At 41.8% G+C, this 24,343-nt stretch overlaps 1 protein-coding gene across 1 annotated transcript in view; it reads left to right on the forward strand.

Moving 5' to 3' along the window:
* The first annotated feature begins 3,064 nt into the window (after positions 1–3,064).
* The window catches only part of myt1b (myelin transcription factor 1b), a 42,832-nt gene continuing 21,553 nt past the window's right edge, over positions 3,065–24,343 (forward strand). The window contains exons 1-7 of the mRNA XM_060936884.1: positions 3,065–3,157; positions 6,402–6,456; positions 8,286–8,316; positions 8,861–8,923; positions 11,429–11,706; positions 11,965–12,840; positions 16,834–16,968. Coding sequence (XP_060792867.1) covers positions 3,095–3,157; positions 6,402–6,456; positions 8,286–8,316; positions 8,861–8,923; positions 11,429–11,706; positions 11,965–12,840; positions 16,834–16,968 — 1,501 coding nt within the window. The 5' untranslated portion in view covers positions 3,065–3,094. The remainder of the gene's footprint in view (positions 3,158–6,401; positions 6,457–8,285; positions 8,317–8,860; positions 8,924–11,428; positions 11,707–11,964; positions 12,841–16,833; positions 16,969–24,343) is intronic.

Genomic DNA, 24,343 nt, shown 5'->3' on the forward strand with positions numbered 1-24,343 from the left:
TCAGATCTTCCTGCTTTGTTTACTTTGTGCTTGCTGAGAGACAAGGGCAGATGTTATGGACAGAGAGATTGAGAAGGAGAGAGGAGCAGACAGACTTGTTTAACAAACCACTCATTTACTGACAAGCTCTCTCTCTCTCTCTCTCTCTCTCTCTCTCTCTCTCTCTCTCTCTGTCAGAGGTGTGTTTTAGTGCCCAGATTGAAACAGATGGGAGCTCACAGTCAGGAAAAAGCAACAGATTGAGTGAAAGGAGGAGAGAGGAAGTTATGATAGGATACAACAGAGAAGTGATAGAGTAACAGCCCTGGTACATGGAAAGGTACAAAGTGTAAACATGAAGGCCAAGCCACAAAAACATAAAGAACATAAGAAATATTCTGTAAAATTTTTGCACAGCTATTTTTGTACAGATTCCATTTTTTTATTTCTTAATATTTATTTAATACTTAATACAACTGTACATTTCCCTTCATAGTATAAAGCTTTGAGAATAAATAAATTTATCTAAGTGTATAGCTTGACACATCTCTGGTTAACTATGTTAAATGAAAAGCAATATGAACCAGAGTCTGAGCACAGAGTTCCAACTGATACAAAGTAATGTGCATAATGATGAATAGCATGATTGCTTTAACATGAATATAGAGTGACAGCTTTCTTTCTTTCTTTCTTTCTTTCTTTCTTTCTTTCTTTCTTTCTTTCTTTCTTTTTTCATTGCCTTTTTATTTCCTGAACTTGCATGTTGTCAGTCCAGCACTGTGGCGAATGGTATTACTCTAAATAAAAAAGAACATGAAGGAAGAAAAACATGCAGATTTATGGGAGATTCATTATTTACTTTAGTTACTGGAGTATATGCCCCCACCCAATACACACACACACACACACACACACACACACACACACACACACACACACACACACGTGATTGATTCTCATAGCCGACAGACGACCAGCTACTTTAGAGTGTGTGTGTGTGTGTGTGTGTGTGTGTGTGTGTGTGTGTGTGTGTGTGTGTGTGTGTGTGTGTGTAATCAGTCATATGGCTTTGTAAATTGTGATATATGATTCTGTTTTATTATGCATCAACAAAATGCAGTGTATGTATAGACACCCAGCCAACGTTATCAATCACCTGCTTTCTAAAATATTCTACAGCTTTTCTTTGTTTCACACACAAAGTATTTTTTACATGACTTTCTGTTCATTTAGTCTTTATCATTTTTAGAGATTACTGCCTCTCTCTCTCTCTCTCTCTCTCTCTCTCTCTCACACACACACACACACACACACACACACACACACACACAAGTGGATTTCTTTTTTCATAATTTAATTCAAAAGGGTGAACTTTCATATATTCTATACTCATTACACATAAATTGAAATATTTCAAGCCTTTTTTTGTCTTAATTTTGATGACTATGGCTTATAGCGCATGAAAATCAGAAATCCAGTATCACAAATCATCAGAATAGTTCCTTAGATCAATCAAAAAGGGATTTACAATACAGAAATGTCCAACTTCTGAAAAGTATGTTCATTTACACACTCAATACTTGGTTGGGGCTCCTTTACCACAAATTATTGCATCAGCGTGGTGTGGCATGGAGCCGATCAGCCTGTGGCACTGCTGAGGTGTTATTGACACTCAGATTGCTTTGATAGTGGCCTTCAGCTTGTCTGTATTTTTGGGTCTGGTGTTTATCTTCCTCTTGACAATACCCCATAGATACTCCATGGGGTTCAGGTCAGGTGAGTTGGCTGGCCAATCAAACACAGTAATATCATGGGCAGCAAACCATTTGGTAGTAGTTTTGGCACTGTGGGCAGGTGCTAAGTCCTGCTGGAAAAGGAAATTGGCATCTTCATAAAGCTTGTCAGCACATGGAAGCATGAAGTGCTCTAAAATCAATCTCCTGGTAGACGGCTGCATTGACTTCGGACTTGATAAAACACAGTGGACCAATACCAGCAGATGACATGGCACCCCAAATCATCACAGACTGTGGAAACTTCACACTGGATTTTAAACAACTTGGATTCTGTGCCTCTCCACACTTCCTCCAGACTCCAGGACCTTGATTTCCACATTAAATGCAAAATTTACTCTCATCTGAAAAGAGGACTTTGGATCACTGAGCAGCAGTCCAGTTCTTTCTCTCCTTAACCCAATTAAGACACTTCTGATGATGTGTCTGGTTTAGGAGTGGCTTGATATTAGGAATGTGACAGTTGTTGCCCCTTTCCTGAAGACGTCTGTGCATGGTGGCTCTTGAGGCACTGACACCAGCCTCAGTCCACTCCTTGTGAATCTCTCCCAAGTTTTTGAATTGACTTTTCTTGACAGTCCTCTCAAGGCTGCAGTCATCCCTGCTGCTTGTGCACCTTTTCCAGCCAGCTTTTACAGCAATGATCTTCTGTGGCTTACCCTCCTTGTAGAGGGTGTCGATGATCGTCTTCTGGACAACTGTCAAGTCAGCAGTCTTTCCCATGATTGTGGTTGCATGTATTGAACTAGACTGAGAGATACACAGTATTTATACTGTTGTACTCAAACTTGAAAATAAATATTCTCATATTTTGGGATTTTTTTTTTTGCATTGTAGGCCATAATGATCAAAATTAAAATAGAAAAATGTTTGAATACATGCAGTGAGTCTAGAATATATAAAATTTTCACTTTCTTAAAAAACTGATGGAAAATATTGAACTTTTTCATGATATTCTAATTGTTTGAAATGCACTAGTGTGTGTGTGTGTGTGTGTGTGTGTGTGTGTGTGTGTGTGTGTGTGTGTGTGTGTGAGAGAGAGAGAGAGAGAGAGGAAGGTTTGTGTTTTTCTTGCACTGATGCTGGAGTGTTCAGAGCAGTGATGGGATGATCTGGCCCTTTCGCTGCTGAATCATTGCTTTTGGAATGGAATAACTGATAGTACTTTGTGCTTATTTTACTGTTCTGTCTGCCAGTGCTGATGCTGGTATTTACCATTTGTTTTGTTCTTTCTTTCTATCAATCTTCTTTCTTTCTTTCTTTCTTTCTTTCTTTCTTTCTCAGAGAATGAGTATTGGGGCAAGCTGGTGAATCAGCGCTGGATGCGAGGAGACACGATCAGCTGCTGCCAGCCCTCTCTCAGACCCAAGAATCGTCCAATCAAGGTGAGTCTTACCTTCTAGTACTCTTTGTCAATAAGATCGAGATGGATGAGCCATTTCTCTATTTCTGAGTCATACAACTTTTTTTTTGTGCTATTTTCACCGAGGAGAGACAGCAGATGAAGGTCATTACCAAGCAAAAGAGGCGAGATGTTACCTGCCCCATGTTCTTACAAATTTAATTTTCCAAGCCTCCTTGTACTGTATTACTTCAGAAGACAGGAGATAATTATCAGTGGGTCTGTCCTTGAGCAGTTCTTTGTTTACAAAGATGGACTGTGTCTCTTGTTCTGTCTCCTTTGCTCTTTTTCTTTTCTCCTCCCCTTCTCCACCAATTATGCTTAGATGTGTGTTTTGGCCTCTAAGTAGTGCTTCTTTTCTTTATGCTTTTTAGAGCAGCCTGCTTTTTTTACAGACTTCCATCTTTCTTGTTTAGTAAGAGGAGGGGCCATGTGTGTGTGAAAGAGAAAGAGAGAGAGAACACTCTTGCCCTATGGCCCAGTGAATATGTTTTTGTTTGTCCATGATGGTGTAGATTTATTGATCAGATATGATATGTTTAAAGCCTTGCTGTAGCATGTGTTCCTTTTAAAAGCATCCAGTTAGATGATGCCATATAGTCTGAGTGATTAACAATATCATCTGAGGCCCAGTTTGTGGTCACGCACAAGAGGTTTAGCAGAGTAAATGCATGAACCTACACAAATACAGAAACACACAAATTCAAATATGGAAAATATACACAAGCACACGTATCAGAATCAGTTTCATAAACCAAGCTATTAACCTGGCAGATGTTTACAATGTAATAAATAAAAATTAATGAGAGGTATAAAATAAGATAATATTTGAATGTCAGAATAGTCATATTTTTTTCAGTATGTACTGTGGAATCAAAAGTATAGTATTATAATTATATACATGTATCACCGTAATTTACGGATACTACACACTGGCGCGCACGCACACAAACACAAACACAAACCCCCACTTCTTGTCAGTCAAGCCCCAAGTGTGCCCATTAAATCCACTCCTCCTCTTCCTATGATGGACAGGCATGATGGATCTCCTTGGTGACATCATTGGACTCCCGTAATTGTGTGTCTCTGTCTGCAGGTAATTTTCAGGAACGTCAGTTGCCCTGTCACTTCACTACTGTGGGTTTTGTGCTCTTCTTGTAAAAATGTGGAAGGGAATAAAAGGCTCATTTAATCACACCGGGGGAGGAGAGGTGACCTTCTTTGTGGAGTCATTGCCCCCAGCCAGCAATTTACATAGAGCTGTCAGCGCAGAGAGCGCAAGCAAAGCCAGCCCAAAGCTGAGAGGGACAAAATTAATAATGCAGCACACAGCCTCAAGGGATGCACGATCCTTCCTATATTCTGGCTAATGAAAACCTACGGCTTTTCTGTTGACATCTTGCAACGTGTCTTTCTTACTCACTTCTGTCTTCTTCGTCCTCTCTGGTTAATATACGTTTTAGCAGTCAAAGGCTGTAATTCAAAAAGAGACAAATGACATAATCTGAACATGCATTAAAAGGCCTTTGTAAGAGATCGAGGAAATGCAGATGAAATGGACCAGGCTCACACATACAAATTTAATGAGGTGGAATTTAAAAAAAAAAAAAAAAAGAATGTGAACTCTGATGTACTTACCTATTTGAAAGGAATGTGCTTGTAACTATGGTTACACAAACATGAAAGCAATACACCCTCTATTAGTGTCTGTATGATTCTTGTATTGACTATTAGCCCAAGAAGGAGGGAGGAATGAATGAAGAGAGACAGAAGGAGAGAAGGAGAAAGAAAAAGCAGCACAGTATCATCATTAAGGAGAGAAGAATGGAGTGGACTCATCTGTCTCGGCCCTTTGTGTTTGGGGGTCAGAGGGAAGTTTCCGAAGGACAGACAGGATATACAGACTACGCCATTGAATGACACACACACGCACGCATGCACAACCTTCAACACAATGCCAGGGTTTATGTGAGCTGGGCTTTTTGAAGTGCTTAAGCAAACTTTTCCTCCCGCGCCAGTTGAGTATGTGTGAATCTCCAAGCTCGAATCGGAAAGCACAAAGCAGGCTTGTTATGAGTGTGAGAGGGTGAGCAATGAGAGCGTGTGTGAGAGAGGAAGAGAAGGCATTCGCCGCACCTGTACACCCGGATACAACCCCCAACCCCTTTAATACACACACCCACACCCCACACATGTGCACACATACAAACACAACCAACTTTTTATCCCTTCCCCACACCCAAATCACACACAACATCCTCATTATCCCACACTCTCAAAAGTCGGCGATCAGCAGGAAGAGAGGGTGAAGAGGGAAGAAAGAGCAAAAGAGAAAAGGGGCCAAGTGAAAGAGAAACTCTTGTGTTCAACTCTAGTGTGCTTCTGCCAGGTTTGGAGCCTCTTCCAACAAAGTGGCTAAGTGTAGTGGGAGTGGGGTTCAGGAAGGGTCAGTGGGAGGGAGATGTAGGGCATTTGCATGGATTCCATTTGATTTTGAACACAGCCGGGTAATCAGGGCTAATGGCACTATTGTGCCTTAAAAACAGCCAATAGCTTTAGCAGGAACACATTCTAGTTTGGATGTGTGTGTTTTAGTGTGAAACAGGGTTCGACACCTGCTCCTTTGTGCTAGAAAGCACAGTGTAGTGATGGGGAGCGAGTCGACTCTGAGAAAAGAATTACAGTGATTTGGAGTGACTGTGTTTGTATTATTGTTAGCCCTATGCTTATGCACACTATTATAATAACCACTCAAGCTTCACATGGGGCCTCAGTCATAAATGGGCTTTTCTGAGAAATACAGCATAACCACCACCCCACCACCACCCCAGCACACCATCCAATCATATTGATTGTTCAGGTGCAGTAAATTATAGGGTGATGAAATGATGGAGAGAAAGAAAGAGAGATCATAGAGTATGTTTTTTTTCTTTTTGCTTTCGTTTTTATTTGCTGCAGTTTCACATTCTCTCTCTCTCTCTCTCTCTCTCTCTGGGTGAAAAAGGTGAGGGATGCAATGTACTGAGAGTTTAGATTGAGTTCTAGAAAATAAATAAATAAATAAATAAATAAATAGGGGAATACTTGTAATGTGTGTTTAAATGTGTGTTGTACCACCGTCTATTATTGTGAGGCTGTAAATTTGGATTTATGTCTTTACTTGAACTTTGTATTTCTCCTCTGCCTGAGGAATGGTGCTTTGATTCTGTCCTTTCCCTCTGTCCCAGATGAGTTTGGAGATTGATGACAAGCGTGCATGCACACGGTCCAAGGGAGGAAGAAGTAAGTCTGTCTGTCTGTCTGTCTGTCTGTCTGTCTCTCTCTCTCTCTCTCTCTCTCTCTCTCTGTTGAGTCATTTCTGCTGGTCAGCAAAGCATCACTTTTGTTGGTCAGCAAGGCGTCAGTTTTCATTCCCATTCAGACAGATCTGCTTGTGTTTGCTGACCTTCTAGACCTTTTTCTTTTCTTTTCTGTGTAAGAAGCACAGTCTGATTAGAGTGCAGTGTGGAGATAGCTTAATAATACATTCAAAAAGAGTGTTTCATTAAAAAAACCTTATTAAAAGGATACAATCAAACAGACACAGCATTAGTTAGGAATTAAAATATTAGGGTTTTTTTAGTTTTTTTTTTTTTAGTTTTGTTTGTTTATCCCCCCAGCATATAATGCGGAGGGATATAGTTATCACTGTGTCTGTCCATCTGTCTGTCTGTCCATCTGTAAACATTTTAGTTTCCGGAGCATAACTCAAAAACTATGAGGAATTTTTTTTCTTTCCCACGAAACCTGACAGTTATGTTAAGTGACTAGAGGAGTTGTGCCTTTTGACATTTTGGGATTTCTGTGATTTTAATTTTTTTCTGTATTTCCATGGCAACCAATTCAGCTTAGTAAAATTTGGAGTGGGGTTTCATGTGGGGGCGGCATGGTGATGTAGTGGTTAGTACTGTCACCTCACAGCAAGAAGGTCCTGGGTTCGAGCCCAGCGGCCAGCAAGGGCCTTTCTGTGTGGAGTTTGCATGTTCTCCCCGTGTCTGCGTGGGTTTCCTCCGGGTGCTCCGGTTTCCCCCACAGTCCAAAGACATGCAGGTTAGGTTAACTGGTGGCTCTAAATTGACCATAGGTGTGAATATGAATGGTTGTTTGTCTCTGTGTCAGCCCTGAGATAACCAGGGTGTACCCCGCCTCTCACCCATAGTCAGCTGGGATAGGCTCCAGCTTGCCCGCGACCCTGCAGAACAGGATAAGTGGCTCCAGATAATGGATGGATGGATGGGTTTCATGTGGGGGGCTGGGGGGGGGATATGTCATCTCCTGATGACTCTTGTTTTTACAGTCTTAGGGGGGTTGCAATATATTATTTTTTAAATTATTCTTTTATTCTTTGTCATTCTGTATTACTCTGTGTATTGTTTGTCCTTTTTTTTGTTTTGTATGTTTGTGCAGCCGTTGTAGCACTTTGCCCCGACAGGGACAATAAAGTATATTTGATTTGATTTGATTTAAAAACAATAATAGTAGTACACTTCTCAGGTCTTCTACTGATTATTTTGGAAATGTTTCTCTGTATTGTTGACAAGCTCTAAAATGGTGCATTTTCCCAGGAACCTATAGTGTATATATATATATATATATATATATATATATATATATATATATATATATATATATATATAATTTTTTTATTCCGTCCCTACTTGTCTACTATAAGTGCTGCACTCAAAAGTATTGATTTACAATGCTAAGCTTATTGCTTACTGCAATTTAGCTTCAGTCTTTAATTCTACAGCAGCAATTAATCACAGTCTTGTGCTGAAGGCTGCATATAGTTGCACTTTTTATTCCTTATCAGCCCTGGATTTTTTTTTTTGTGGCTGAATCAGTTGTTCTTGGCATGTGTGTTTGTATATGTGTGTGTATTTACGTGACCATGTCTGCTTTGCCTGATAATACAATCATATATGTTGCTGCATGTGCCCTCCAAGGAGTTAATTGTGTTTGTGATTTATTGATTGCTGTTTTCTGCTGTTATTTGTGCTTACACTTCATCTGATTGTTTTTTGTTGTTGTTATTGTTTTACACTCTATATTTAATGCTTTTTTTCATGCAGCCCCCACTGAGATTATGGTCCAGGAGCTGAGGTAAGACAGATTTCCTCTATGTACACAAATATGCCATCATTCTCCCATTATGGCTGATCACTTTTAAGTTGCATGTTTCAAGTTATTCATCACAAAACACCAATGCACTGTTTGAAAAGGAATATGATGTTTTAGAGAGGATTGGATAACCTTGCACCTCAGATTAGATCCTCATTGTTTACTCCTCTGCCTATGACTGAAATAACATTATTTTTTAAACAGCATCCTATCTGGAATTTATGGATAAACCTGCTTTTTCATGCATATGCATGAACGCGGATTATCATTTTGCATGGCAAATATAAATGGCCCTGCTGTAGGTTCTGGCCCTTTCTCATGTACTCACTTGTGCAGGTCATGCCATGAACTGTCAGCTCGTTGTTAGGAAGGTGTAGGTGGACATAATGTGGAAATTTGCAGTGTAACAGTGGTAAACACTGAATATGGCAGGACTGTCCAAAAGGACAATAATAATAATAATAATAATAATAATAATAATAATTTGAATCAAAAACTGAATCAAACTACTTCTGACTCCATTTAGCTGCCCCACTCCAGGATGCAATGGTTCTGGTCATATCAGTGGCAAATATTCACGGCACAGAAGGTATGACAGATTAAGTACCCATAAGGTCTTTTGTAGTTTATAATTGTCTATAGAGCCTTTTGTAGTTCTCTATAGTCCCCTTCCTTACACTTTTAAGCCTTCTTCGATATCGCCATATGGTCATATTTGTCAGGTTTGTCTTCAGAAACTCTACTTTTTATCCTCTTGACTTTTTCTGTATGATTTTCACTCTTTGTTCTTTTCTCATTCTCATAGTTCCTTTCTAATATCACTCCTACCATGTCTGAAATCATTCACTCGTTCACTACTCCCTACTCACTATATAGGGAATTACTATATAGAGGACTATACAGTGAGCTCATTGATAAAATGAAAAAACACTTTTGGACACGAGTTCGTCGTGCTGGTATTTACATCATTACTGTCGCACAATTAAAACATGCCAGATCAGTCGGCTGGTGGGTTTTCAAAATAATAAATACGTGCAAGTTTTTTTGTGATAAATACATATTATACTGAGCGTATTTCCCAAATTAATAAATACAAAGTACTTTGTGTCTGCTGCATCTTTCAGTTCTTTTAAATCAAGGCTGAATACTTCCTTCTTTGCCGCTGGCTTTTATTAAATCAAATTTGAGGCTTTTGATTTGATTTCTTTCAGCACGACCGCAATGCATGATGGGATATATTGCTTGGTTAGTGACTATCGGTTGTACACTACTTTTCATGATGCATTGTGGGACACTTTGAGTGCACTATATAGGGTGTAATAATTCTCACTATACATTCGGACAGCACTACAAAATGGCGAACTCCCTATATAGTCCACTAGTGAGTAGAGAGTGATTTCGGACACAGGGCTAGTCTCTAGTTCCTTTCTCATATCACTCCCATTCTTTCTCAGCTTCACTACCTACCTGTTCTGTCCTGTATTAAGTATAAAATCCTACTACTCACTTTCAAAGCCCTCCATAACCTTGCTTCTCCTTACATCTGTGACCTTCTTATTTCTTACACTCCATCCCACTCTCTCAGATCCTCTAGCCATAATCTCCTTGCTGTCCCACGTACCAGACTCTCTACCATGGGTGGCAGGTCCTTCAGCGCCATGGCCCCCAAGCTCTGGAATTCCTTCCCTCAACCCCTCCATGACTGCTCTTCCCTTCCTTTCTTCAAATCTCATCTCAAAACCTTTCTGTTTCATGAACACTTCTCCTCCTCCACCAGTGCATAAACTTACCACTCTTTAGCAACTTTGTGTGTGTGTGTGTTCTGTTTTCTTTGACCTATGTAAAGCGACCTTGAATTTGAGAAAGGCATTATATAAATGTAACTTATTATTAGTAGTGGTAGTAGCAGTAGTAGTTTTCTGGGTTTCTCTCTGTCTCTCTGCCGTTCATTGAGGCATATCTCTAGCTTATTGTAAACACGTTACTGTTGTGTTTATTTATATATGTATCTGCTCAGGGAAGCATTTTTGAAGCTACATGTTTATAGATCTTACAGAGTCTTGCTTCAATAGCTACACTTTCTACCTGGGAGTTTTATTGAATTTTGCTCTCTGCTGCTATGCTCATTTCATCCCTCGTTTTCATCCTCCATCCCTATCTTTCACAGTGGCATAATTAAGTTTTCCACTTAAAAGGGAACTGAAGTCATTTTTAAACTTGCTTTATTTCTTAATTAAAGTGTTATTCAATTACATTTTCGGTTTTAGTAACCTTATATCATGACTCATATTGGCAACTAATTGCAATTAAATATTATACTTATTGGCCTATTCGGTTTTTAGCCATGTTGAATTTAGTTCGTTTGGTCCACGGCAGGCGTTGCTTATCCGCGCGATCTTCTCAAGACTTGTGCGAGATTTCGAAACTTGAAGTGTCAGCCAGGCGTCAGTGCCGCCATTTTGAAAACTGTTTTCCAGATGAAATATTGCACAAAAACAAGTTTAAATGACGATTGCTGCCTACTTTTTTCAAACTTTCCTGATTGCTATCAAAACAAACAGAACTTCCGGCTTGATTACGTCAGCATTCAAAAGAGGGCACGCGCGTCTTTTGACAACGTTGGCAGATGTTTGTCACTTTGATTTCCGCTGTATGTTTTACTTCCATCCTACGATGTCTCACACACGTCTCAACGAATCTCGTTTACAGCCATTGCGTTGACATATGGACTGATATATTATATAGCATATTTCAAACACTCATAACTTGCTATAGCAGTGACAAAATAGCTGTCAGAAATGCATTCCTATATTTAATAAAATGAGAAATAGAACTTTGATCATAAAAAATTTGCCTTCAGTTCCCCTTTAATTGACTGTGATGTATATTGGGTGTGTGCTCTCACAGTGCCCTCCGAAGGCACTTTTTTTTTTAGTTCTCATTTCATTTGCTCTCACTATTTGGTATGTGCTCCTTGCATTGCCTGGTGTGTGTGACTTTAACATTGTCTTTGGTCCATTAGTATGAACTGTCTGTGCAGGCTTTTATAATGGCATTTTCTCTGATGTGTTTGCTATCTGTCCTTTTCCAACAGTCCAATGAGTTGCCCCATAGCCAGAAAAAGGAGGCTACAGGAGGAGTCAGAGGAGAATCACTTGCCCTCCAAGAGGAAGTCCCACCCACTGAAGTTGGCAATGGATGGGTGCTTTAATGCAGAGAGTGAGGGGAGCAGTGAGGAGATGGAGGTGAGGGAAGAGGATGAGGAAGAAGAGAGTGAAATGCATCAGCAGTATGGCAATGAAGGATGCACAGGGGAAGAAGAGCAGGAAGTGAAGCGCAGCAGCACCAATGAAGGAGAAGCAGGTGATGGAGGCGAGTGTTGAAAGTGCAGCAGCCATGTATCATATTTCGGTGACAACTAGAGTCTGTAGCCTTGAAATACAAGAAAGCAAGTCAATCCTGACAGTTAAAAGAATGCATTATTAGCTGTTACATTTATGGTAATAATTCCCAAAACATACACACGGCTTTGATGTTTCATGCTGGCAAAAACTGATACACATTTGTTACAGTTAGTAACACATCATTTATTAGCAAATACATAATTCTCATTTTCTGTTTTTCCCACAGAGGAGTGCATGATCATTGAGGCATCGTGCACAAAGAAGGCTAAATCAGTTGAAACGAATGATCTTTCCAACTATGAGCACATAGTAGCCAACTCTCTACTGCACCTCAGCAGCCAAAATAACTATACCACAGCTCCACAACAACAACAACAACAACGGCAACAGTGTGTAGCAATAGAGGCAAAGGGGAATAGTTCAACTAGAACAGAAGAGAAGGAAAATAATGAAGGAAAGCAAGATGGAAAGAAAGATGAAAGCCAAACAACAGCTCAAACATCCACAATGAATGGAATAAATGAGAAAACAGAGGACGAGATGGTGAAAGAGGAAGAGAATGGAAAACAGGAAGAGTCAGACCACCAGTACTTCACAGACGAGACCAGTAATCAGCTTCCAGAGGATGACACGAAGCAACAGGTAGAGCAAACCTGCAAGGAGGAGTATGACAGAGATGAAGATATGAAAGATGAAAAGTTGGAACTGTATGACCTCTCTGACCCCTCTGTTAAAGTTGTAACTCAGGGCTCCCAAAAGGAGAACTACAATACCTGCAAACCCCTATCACCACAGAGCTGCATGTCCAGCCAGGCCTCAGCAGCTCCCATGATCATCGAGGTGCGGTCTGAGGAATCAGAGAAAGATGATGAACATGGGAATGATGAAGAGGAGGAGCAGTCAATGATGGCCGACCAGTCAGAGATGTATGACATGATGAGGGGGAACCTGAGGCTTTTAGAGCAGGCTATTGCTCTCAAAGCCCAGCAGGTCAAAGCTAACCGGGAGTTCGCACTCATCTCTGAACATCATCGATACTTCCCTCTAGAAGATCGACCCACCAAACACATGGAAATACTGCGCAAGAGTTACTACAGTAAAGGTATAGATGGCTTGCAACCACGTGATCAAAATGTGCTACATTATGAGCATCCGCCATGATGGTGGATATACAAAGCAACTAGGATGGCAGTCGCTGAAAGTGTGTCTGTCAACAGTGCTGAATTTTCTCAGTATTACCACGATTTGAATGGTTGAGGGAAGATTCAAAACAAAGAGAAGATAGATATGTGTGGGTTTTGGCTCATATTATTTTTAAAAAGTCAGACCTTTCTGAAGATAAGACGCTTCTACTGACCATCGAGTACCCAGATATCGCGTTCTATCTGGTTTGGCTGCCGAAGAATCAAGTCCGACCTTGGACGAAACATAGCCCATTTTCTGAGTGGGTGCCCAGTCTGGATTGTTTCTATTGTATAATTTTGCTAGCGCCCCTAGAAGCAAAATGGTAATACACGTTAAAATTATAACAACAACCGAGTGAACTACGACAAGAGAACGCTCATTTTATTGCAAAATTCTAGCAACACAAAATAAAATTCTTCCGTGATATTATTGAGAAAGCTTTTGAATCTCACCTGAGAGAAAATGATTACTGTGAACACGAGCTGTTTGGGTTTTCGCCTCTGTTAGATCAGCCCTGACAATGTTGTTCAGCCGTGCTCGTCTCCTCTCCATACTAAGCCTCAGAGTTTCCTCGCCCACTTTCCAAATCACGGACAGAATTTTAAAAAATCGGAACGTGCCACGGTCATGAGTACTATTGTGACCACAACCATATACAGCACAAAGATATGGCATAGCTAAAAGAACGCTTAAAGCAGTGGGAAAACAAAGAGAGTTGTGCACGCGTGACAGTGCTTTTTATGGAATGTCACTTGACCCAACATTTGTATATGCGCCAGCATGGCCGACATCTGGGTTTCTATTAAGTGATGTCAAAGCAAATACATGTCATAGGTGGGGTTGGTTGCCAGAAAGGCTAACAGGACATCTGGTTGAGTCTCGAGGTGTATATTGGTACTGGGATCCCGCAGGATGCGACAAAGTCATGTGAGCAGGAGGCTTTTACTTTATGTGGGCTCAGGCTCATGCAGAACAAACAAAGACCCACTGAGTGATGATTTACAGCATCTTTAGTGACTGCCTGGGCAGGGGTGAATTGCTTTATATTAGGCTAATAATTTGTTTATACAGTATTTGGGGACATATTTGTCAGAAAATATCATGCGGAAGTTCAAGGAAATAGCAATTGCACAAGGAGACACATCACTAGTTGAGATCAATTATGAACTTTAACTGAGGTTGAGGAACTGTCAGAGCCAGAATTCACAGACTGTGCCGACTGTGCTGGCATTTCTACCTCTGTGTTTGTTTCACTGTTCCTGGGGGTGTAGTGGTAGAGTATTTATTAAATTTAATTGAATAATAATAATAATAATAATAATTTAAAAACATCCAGCTTAAGCCTGCTTTGAGTTCAAATACAGATACAGATACAGATATTTGGAGCATTAAACAGACACAGATACAGAGGTCATTGCATTATATACCTACATCCCTAATACGCACTTTTACAGAACTTCCTCTACTGTTTTCACACTTTATAGTGACCCACAAAATTATGCACACACACATGTTTGTTTCATGGTCCTTGTGAGGACCTTCCATTGACATAATTATTATTACAGTTAATTAATGCTGTGCCTGCACCTAAACCTAACCTTAACCTTAACCTCAGTAATGAAAAGGAAAATTTTGGCTCTCTTTTTTAATTATATTTGATTTTTTTTAAAAACACAACAGCAATTTCCTTATGAGGACCATCCAAATGTCCCCACAAGGTCAAACTTGTCAGATATTACTATCCTTGTGGGGACATTTGGTCCCCAATAGTATATAAAAACGCATGCGTGTGCACGCACACACACACAGACACATTCTTGTACTTTGTGGGGACACTCATTCACATAATGCATTCCGTACATTCCATAGCACCTTCCCCTAACCTTAACCGTCACAACTAAATGCCTAACCCCAACCCTTAGAAGAACAGAAGTACAACTTTATCACACACTTTATCACACTGTACATACTGTACAGCTTGGACTTCAATAATTCATGCACATACCCCTTAAATTTGTCCACTTTCAAATTTGTATATTTCAGAGTCTTCTGTTTTTATTCGAGGTTTAAAGTTACTTTAACTGTTCAAGCACCAATCACCAAAGCAAATTCCTTGTACGTGAGAATGTACTTGGCAATAAACTTGATTCTGATCAAGCACAGTGAAATTCCTCTCTGCATTTAACCCATCTGAAGCAGTGAACACACACATGCACACACACATACCCAGAGCAGCGGGCAGCTGTGCTACAGGGGAGCAGTTGGGGATTAGGTGCCTTGCCTTGCTCAAGGGCACTTCAGCCCAAGGCCGCCCCATGTTAACCTAACCGCAGGTTTCCCGCAGGAAACCCACGCAGACACAGGGAGAACATAGCACCACACAGAAAGGCCGCCATCGGCCGCTGAACCCAGAACCTTATTGCTGCGAAGCAACAATGCTAACCACTACACCACTGTGCTGCCCTAACCCTAACCTACACCTAATTCCAACCTAACCCTTAAAAGAAGAAGAAGAAGCCTTTATTTGGTCGCGTGTACTCAAGCACAGTGAAATTCCTTTCTGCATTTAACCCATCTGAAGCAGTGAACACACACATGCATGCATACACAAGTGAGCAATGAGCACACACACATACTCAGAGCAGTGGGCAGCTATGCTACAGCACCCAGGGAGCAGTTGGAGGTTAGGTGCCTTGCTCAAGAGCACTTCAGCCATGATACAGAGGGAGGGGAAGTGCTGTTCATTCACTCGACTCCCCTCACATTTTTCCTGCCAGTCCCAGGAATCGAACTGGCAACTCTTTGGGCCCAAGGCTGCTTCCCTAACCTTCAGGCCTTGGCTGCCCCCAAAACTAAGTCCTAAAACTAAAACTAAGTCTTAACCCTAAAACTAAAACTAAGTCTTAACCCTCAAATAACCCTTTGAAGAAGTGAGAACCAGCCAAAATGTCCACATTTCCAAAAATGTCCTAACTCTATTGGTAAAAGCATGTTCTGGTCCTCAATATGTAGCAAGTACAAGTATGCGCACGCACACGTGCGCTCATACACACACACACATAAACAAACATAATATTAAGCCTGGATAAATGAGCTGAAAAGTCGACATACACTTGCTTAAATAAGCCACCAGAGCCTGTAGACTTTTAATGGGATCGCTATAAAGTGTAAACAAGTCAAATGAATTTGCTCCCATATATATATATACTGAAGCTGTAGTATGTGATTACTGGAGAAAGCATTTAATGCAGTAGAGAGAACGAGAGGGGGATGGTGCTTGTAATTAGATTGGTTTTGCATTTGTTTGGTCTTTTATTGGTTTGTTTGTGGTCGTGTCTTGGCACTCTGCCCGGTTTTCCCATCACTCCAGTCACTGAGCACACTCAGTCAGGTTCTGCACATGCCCGTTTAACTGCCTTGCTTATACTCTGTCCAGTTTTAATTAGAAGTTGCATGTCTTGTTAGCATTTCAACATTCAATTAAGGAACTACTGGGGCATGAATAAAATCCTCTTAGTCTCCCTCTCTCCCCTCCTTTTTGACTCACATTTATTCAGCCTTGACTTTATTGTCTCTGTACCTTCATTTACACAACCTGTACTTTCCCCAAGATAAACCTCCCCAGTAGTAAAATGAGTTTAACAATGCCCATTTTTCAGACTATCATCCAAAAACCCACACTGCAAGCAAATGCTCATCCACCACATGTAATGGCCATGATTATCACTCTAAATCCACTCCAGTGACCTCTGGACTTCAGATAAGGTTAAGGGGTGTGAGTGATTACAGACATACCCTCATTGTTTTTTGTATGTACTGTGTTTCTCATTAAACATTTGTGCTTCTGCATTTCTTAATTTTGTGAGGAGACATGGTTTGACTGATAAGTGGTTTGACCTTCCTTTTCCAGAAAGTTCCAGGCCAGAGAAGAGAGAGGTCAAGTGCCCCACCCCAGGGTGTGATGGCACAGGTCATGTGACCGGACTGTACCCTCACCACCGCAGTTTGTCTGGCTGTCCTCACAAAGACAGGATCCCCCCAGAGAGTGAGTCAGGCTCTCTCTCTCTCTCTCTCTCACACACACACACACATACACACATTTGTCTTACTATCCTTGTGAGGACAATCCATTAACCTCTTTATTAATACAGCCAAGTAGACTAGTATAAGCTAACTAAATAGCAAAGAAAATTAATAATCACAAATGTGCATGCAGGAAACTCTGATCAAATACAGGTAATGGGGTTTATTGTCAACATGTAGGATAAATTTGTAAATGAGTATCACAAATCACTGGTGTGGATCTTTATCAGCACATTAGTCATTTAACTGAGGTGAATTTGCATGGATGAGGCACCACAAATCTCTGATCAGGATGTGGGAAGATGTTTGGATATCATGACATATTTTTTAAGGTTATTACATAATTTCAAAGACATGATTTCATTTATTTTGACTCAATATATTTCATATGAAATAACATTGTTGTACTTGCTCAAGTTGAACTCTTGGTTCACGTTTATGAAGCTTTCATCTGACCTTTATAACCTTTACACATGTAACTACCTGTGAAATTGTGAAAATAGTTCAGTTTTTTTCACTTTGTGAAAGTGAAATTGGAAAATAGTTCAGTTTTCTACCTGATTTTGATGTCAAACATAGCATTGCCCAGGTTTTGCAAAATTCTGGGTTGCCCCCAGACTTCCACGTCAAATTTGGTGAAGATCTATCAAGAAATGGTGGCTCACCCAAGACAAACAAAAGTCCAAACATCCACCACCCACAAGTCCACTGGAGACCCCCTGGGGCCCAAATATGGAATTTCTGAGTTCTGCCAAATTGTGGCTATCTCCTGTACCTACGTGCCAAGTTTAGTGAAGATCTGTCAAGAGTTTGTGTTGATAAATGTAATGTGAAAGGCATTGAGGGAGGGAGTGGGTGTATGTTGTGCCCTCCAGGGACCTCCCTGGGGCCCGTACATGAATTTTGTTTATATCTGAAAAATTCCAGGTCATCCCCGGACTTACTTGCCAAATTTGGTGAAAATCCGTTGAGAAATAGCAACGTTAGCTCAAGACAAACAAACAAACAAACAAACTTTGCTGCTTATTATCTAAAATATGCCATTACACTGAAACAGTGTTAACAGTTGATTTATTTAAATTTCAAGGTTTTTTTTTTAATCTTTCAGAAAGAATAATAAATTTGCGATAATCACAAAGCACCTCAAAATCAGTAAAATAAAATAACAAAAAAAATCCCTGTTTGATTTACTTCCTTGGCTCTTGGATAACTAGTTCCCTGAATGCTTTCTTTTATTGGCTCAATGCCACAACACCTGCATAAACTAGGACGTATTTCATGTAAATTCGATGTAAATGAGGATAAAGTGGGCAGCATGGTAAGCATATGACATATTAGTAAAGGATTGGTTGGTGGGAGCTTGCATCCATGCAGCTGAAGCCTATTCATTATTTATGCTATTATATCAGTCAGTTACAGATTTGTTCATGTATCAGTCTCAGTGCTAAATTTGCACTCTGATAAATAAGGGTCAATATATTTTGAAAGAATATACCCGAGGAGACTTCACTAGCCTACTTAAACTTATTGTAATGCACACCTAATCTTACAATATGTCTCGCACAGATTAAAAAGCGTATACACAAAACAAACAAACAAGCAAACAACAACAAAAATAGGTGCATAGTGCAAAGTAATCCAGGTAAGTCAAGTATGGAATAGTTAAATAAATATAAAGTAGACAGTGTGCACAGAATGACGGTATAAGTGTTCAGATATTTTACAAGTGATATTACTGATATATGAATCTGGATTTTAGCTGTTCATCACAGAAAGGATTTCCCTTTTGGTGCAATATGGTGCATAGTGCAAAGATCTCATCTCATCTCATTATCTCTAGCCGCTTTATTCTTCTACAGGGTCGCAGGCAAGCTGGAGCCTATCCCAGCTGACTACGGGCGAAAGGCGGGGTACACCCTGGACAAGTCGCCAGGTCATCACAGGGCTGACACATAGACACAGACAACCATTCACACTCACATTCACACCTACGGTCAATTTAGAGTCACCAGTTAACCTAACCTGCATGTCTTTGGGGGAAACCGGAGCACCCGGAGGAAACCCACGCGGACACGGGGAGAACATGCAAACTCCGCACAGAAAGGCCCTCACCGGCCACGGGGCTCGAACCCGGACCTTCTTGCTGTGAAGCGACAGTGCTAACCACTACACCACCGTGCCGCCCATATATATATGTAACAGTGAGCACAGAATGACAGTATGAGTGTGCAGATATTTTGCAAGTGATATTACTGATATACGAATGTGGATTTTAGCTGTTCATCACAGAGACAGCCTGAGGGAAGAAACTGTTCTTGTGTCTGGTTGTTTTTGCATACAGTGATCTATATCGCCTCCCTAAGGGGAGAAGATTAAACAGATTGTGACCAGGGTGTGATGGGTCCGCAGAGATGTTACCTGCCCGTTTCCTGACTCTGGACCTGTATAAGTCTTGGATGGAGGGCAGGTTGACACCAATAATTTTCTCTGCAGTCCTTATTGTCCGTTGCAGTCTGTTCTTCTCCTGTTTGGTGACCGATCCAAACCAAACAGTGATGGAAGAGCAAAGAACAGACTGAATGATGGCAGAGTAGAATTGTGTCAGCAGCTCCTTAGGCAGGTTGAGCTTCCTGAGCTGGCGCAGAAAGTACAACCTCTGCTGGGCCTTTTTAATGATAGTGACTGTGTTTGTCTCCCACTTCAAGTCCTGAGAGATTGTGGAACCCAGAAACCTGAAGCTTTCAACGGCAGTCACAGTGTTGTTGGTGATGGTGATGGGCAGCAGAGTGTGTGTGTGTGGGGGGGTGTCCTCCTAAAGTCCACTGTCATCTCCACAGTTATTGTCCAGAACTGGAAATGAGTCAACACTCAACAGCGTCCATTCATTATACATGCACTGACTGATTCTGAGTCCTGGCCTCCATGTTTTCAACACTGCATGTTCAGCGGTTAGAAAGAATAAAAACACATTTTATGACTATCTTGTATCAACAACAGTCGTAGCTTTGTTGGTAACATTTTGTACAGGTTAAAGTTGGTCCCATGTTAGAAACAGAGTATCGGTGACTAATATTTTGACATAATTGGTTGGCACCATGCCAAAAATGAATTTGGCATGGTGCCAACCAATCAATGAGGCATCAAATGAAATTACCTATAGCTGTTTTGCAAGGGCGGCACGGTGGTGTAGTGGTTAGCGCTGTCGCCTCACAGCAAGAAGGTCCTGGGTTCGAGCCCCGGGGCCGGCGAGGGCCTTTCTGTGCGGAGTTTGCATGTTCTCCCCATGTCCGCGTGGGTTTCCTCTGGGTGCTCCGGTTTCCCCCACAGTCCAAAGACATGCAGGTTAGGTTAACTGGTGACTCTAAATTGACTGTCGGTGTGAATGGTTGTCTGTGTCTATGTGTCAGCCCTGTGATGACCTGGCGACTTGTCCAGAGTGTACCCCGCCTTTCGCCCGTAGTCAGCTGGGATAGGCTCCAGCTTGCCTGCGACCCTGTAGAAGGATAAAGCGGCTAGAGATAATGAGATGAGATGAGCTGTTTTGCAAATCCAGAGTAAAAGTAGTGTCATTCTGGTTCAAAAATACACTTTAGACCTTGCTGAAACATCATGTACATTTTGAAGGCTTTCTGCCTGGAACATGGACCATTTTGGGTTGCATGCACATGATTTCATGTCACATTTACAGTAACTTCCCTTGGTCCAATTTCACTTTGGTTTGTATTTCCTGTATACGGAGGCTAGGTAGTGTAATGCAGCCTGTATAACTCAAAATCAATAATCTGAGCATCTGGTATGAAAATCTGGTGGACTGACGCATATAAAATATATACTGATCAGCTATAACATTAAAACCACCTACCTAATAATGTGTAGGTCCTCCTTGTGCCACCAAAATAGCTCTGACCCGTCAAGGCATGGACTTCACAAGACCTCTGAAGGTGTACTGTGATATCTGGCACCAAGACATTAGCAGCAGATACTTTAAGTCCTGTAAACTGCAAGGTGGGGCCTCCATGGCTTAGACTTGTTTCTCCAGTACATCCCACAGATGCTTGATCAGATTGAGATCTGGAGAGTTTGAGGCCAAGTCAACATCTCAAAATCTTTGTCATTTTCCACAAACCATTCCTGAATGACTGCATGGTCCATTATCCTGCTGAAAGTGACCACTGCCATTAGGGAATACCACTGCCATGAAGGCGTGTACTTGGTCTGCAACAATGTTTAGGAAGGTGGTACATGTTAAAGTAGCAGCCACATGAATGCCAGTACCCAAGGTTTCTCAGCAGAACATTGTCCAAAGCATCACACTGCCTCTTCCAATAGTGCATCCTGGTGCCATCTCTTCCCCAGGAAAATGATGTGCATGCACCTGACTGTCCATATGATGTAAAAGGAAAGATAACTGTGACCAGGCCACCTTCTTGCATCACTCCATAGTCCAATTCTGATGCTCACATTCCCATTGTAGGCACTTTCAGTGGTGGACAGGGGTCAGCACGGGCACTCTGACCAGTCTACAGCTATACAGCCCCATACACAGCAAGCTGTGTTGCACTGTGTTCTGACACCTTTCTATCATAGCCAGCATTACCTTTTTCAGTAATTTGTGCTACAATAGCACTTATGTTGGATCGGAAAAAGACAGGCTCCCCATGTGCATCAAAGAGCCTTGGGTGTCCATGACCTTTTCATCAGTTCACCGGTTGTCCTTCCTTGAACCACTTTTGGTAGGTATTAACCACTGCATACTCAGAACATCCCACAAGACCTGCTGTTTTGAAGATGCTCAGACCCAATCATCTAACCATCACAATTTCCAGCTTCCAACACATCACTTAGAGAACTGACTGTTCTAATATATCCCACTCCTTAACAGGTGCCTTTGTAAGGAGATAATCAATGTTTTTCATGTCACCTGTCAGTGGTTTTAATGTTAAGGCTGATCGGTGTATATTTGCAAGTACATACACTGTTTTATGGATGCAAAATTTCCAGTTGGCAAAGCTTGTTTCAAGCAGTCCAAAAGAAGTCCACGTGGCTAATTTCATCTGTGAACATATCAAATCATCCTTATCTGTCTTTTTTTCTTTCTTTTGGTAACATTCAATTATGGTAATGTACATTTTATTATTCTCAAGGGGTTTAACATCTTGGGTTATTCAAGCCCTTTGTCACCTTTTACACTAATTTAAATAAGATGGGGGTTTTTTATTTAATTTAATTGATGTTATACATATTATTTGCAAAGGGCGGCACGGTGGTGTAGTGGTTAGCGCTGTCGCCTCACAGCAAGAAGGTCCTGGGTTCGAGCCCCGGGGCCGGCGAGGGCCTTTCTGTGTGGAGTTTGCATGTTCTCCCCGTGTCCGCGTGGGTTTCCTCCGGGTGCTCTGGTTTCCCCCACAGTCCAAAGACATGCAGGTTAGGTTAACTGGTGACTCTAAATTGACCATGAGTGTGAATGGTTGTCTGTGTCTATGTGTTAGCCCTGTGATGACCTGGCGACTTGTCCAGGGTGTACCCCGCCTTTCACCCGTAGTCAGCTGGGATAGGCTCCAGCTTGCCTGTGACCCTGTAGAAGGATAAAGCGGCTAGAGATAATGAGATGAGATATTATTTGCAAGTCAGTTTTAAAGACTGTGCCTTTTATTTTAAAAGCTCAACAAATACTGTAAAATTACAACTAAGTTATTTAATGGAACAGTTATTAATAATCATTAACAACTAAATAATTTAATTGAAGAGTTATTAATAACTAATAATAGTAGTAGTATCCAGTATTTGATTATACTGCTGCGGGGGTCCCTGACACAGGGGTAGGCAGCAGTTGGCTAGTCTTCACACCGCATTTCCAGGCAGCTCTGTCCAGTGGATCCACACTGGTGAGGCCACACACTTTGATGTCCTTCTTGACACACTCCATCCAAGATTTCCTCGGTCTACCATGACCTCTGTTGCCTGGCAACTGCAACTTGGTGATGGTGTTGATGCAACCACTGGCTCGTTCAACGTGTCTGTATCACTGGAGTCAGCGCGACCGCAGCACTGAGGTGATGTCCTCCACACCAAGTCTAGCATGTAGGGTTGCTGAAGGTGTCTCATCCTGGGGTTTGACGCTGCAGACCCATCTAATCATGGATCTGTCGTTGCAGCGCAATCCCTGGAGATCCAAGGCGGTAGGGGCCCAAGTTTCACTCCCATGGAGCATGGCTGATCGCACGCAGGAGTTAAACACCTTGCCATGGGTTTTGAAGGGTAAGTGCCTGGAGGTTAGGATGGGAAGGAGCTTTTTAAACTTTCCACAGACAATGCAGCATCTGATAATGGCAGCGAGCTGACACCCACTGCCAGCACAGAGCATGTCCCCGAGGTAGCAGAAGCTGGCTTCCATGTCCAGCACCACCTCATCTACTGTGACTTGTGTCGTAGGGTGACCGTCAAGTGGTCTGGTTTCTCTTCGACACCTCGGACAGATGTAGTTCTGCACAGCCAGCAAGCCACATCTTATGCCGCAGCATTTCTTGTGAACCCAGAACCCACACTCGGTGCACTGGATAGAGTTAACACCAATGCCGGAATGGCATACAGCACACGGGAAAGAGCCAGTGTCCTCCAGTTTGTTCAGACCCTGGCCAGATATCAAGCTCTTTGTCTTTTTCATGTTAACCCATAGGCCTTTGCGTTCCATGCCCAACTTCCAAGTCTTCAGTCTTGCGATACATTCTTCCAGGGAGTCTGCGATGATTACCAGGTCATCGGCGTAAAGGAGCTCCCAGGGCACCCCAGTGCGGAAATCATGGGACAGAGCTTCTAAGACAAGGATGAACAGCAGGGGACTGAGGACTGATCCCTGATGCACCCCTACTCCAACACCGAACTCCTTGCTGTATTGTCCGGTGACCCGCACACGGCTCCTGGCATTTGTATGCATGGCCTGGATCACCTTCACAGCCCACTCCTCTACACCAAGACTTCTCAGTGCCCACCACTGTACCCTTCTTGGAACTCAGTCAAAAGCCTTCTCCAGATCAATGAAGGCAAAATAAAGAGGTTTATTTGCAACAATGAACTTCTCTTGTAGCTGACGCACGATGAAGATGGCATCGGTGGTGCCTCTGCCAGGCATGAAGGCGAACTGAAGATTGTCAATGTTCACCATCTTACGAATAGCTGAGTCCAACACGCGTTCCAGTAACTTCATGACATGGTCCCTGAGCTTGAGGCCCCTATAGTTGTCCTGGTCTAAGGCCTCACCTTTCCCCTTGTAGAGGTTTAGGATGAAGCTCTTCTCCCACTCACTGGGCACAGTTCCGTTACTGAAAACTGCTTCAGCC

Source organism: Neoarius graeffei, chromosome 13 (genome assembly GCF_027579695.1).
Source record: "Neoarius graeffei isolate fNeoGra1 chromosome 13, fNeoGra1.pri, whole genome shotgun sequence".
Taxonomy (NCBI): domain Eukaryota; kingdom Metazoa; phylum Chordata; class Actinopteri; order Siluriformes; family Ariidae; genus Neoarius; species Neoarius graeffei.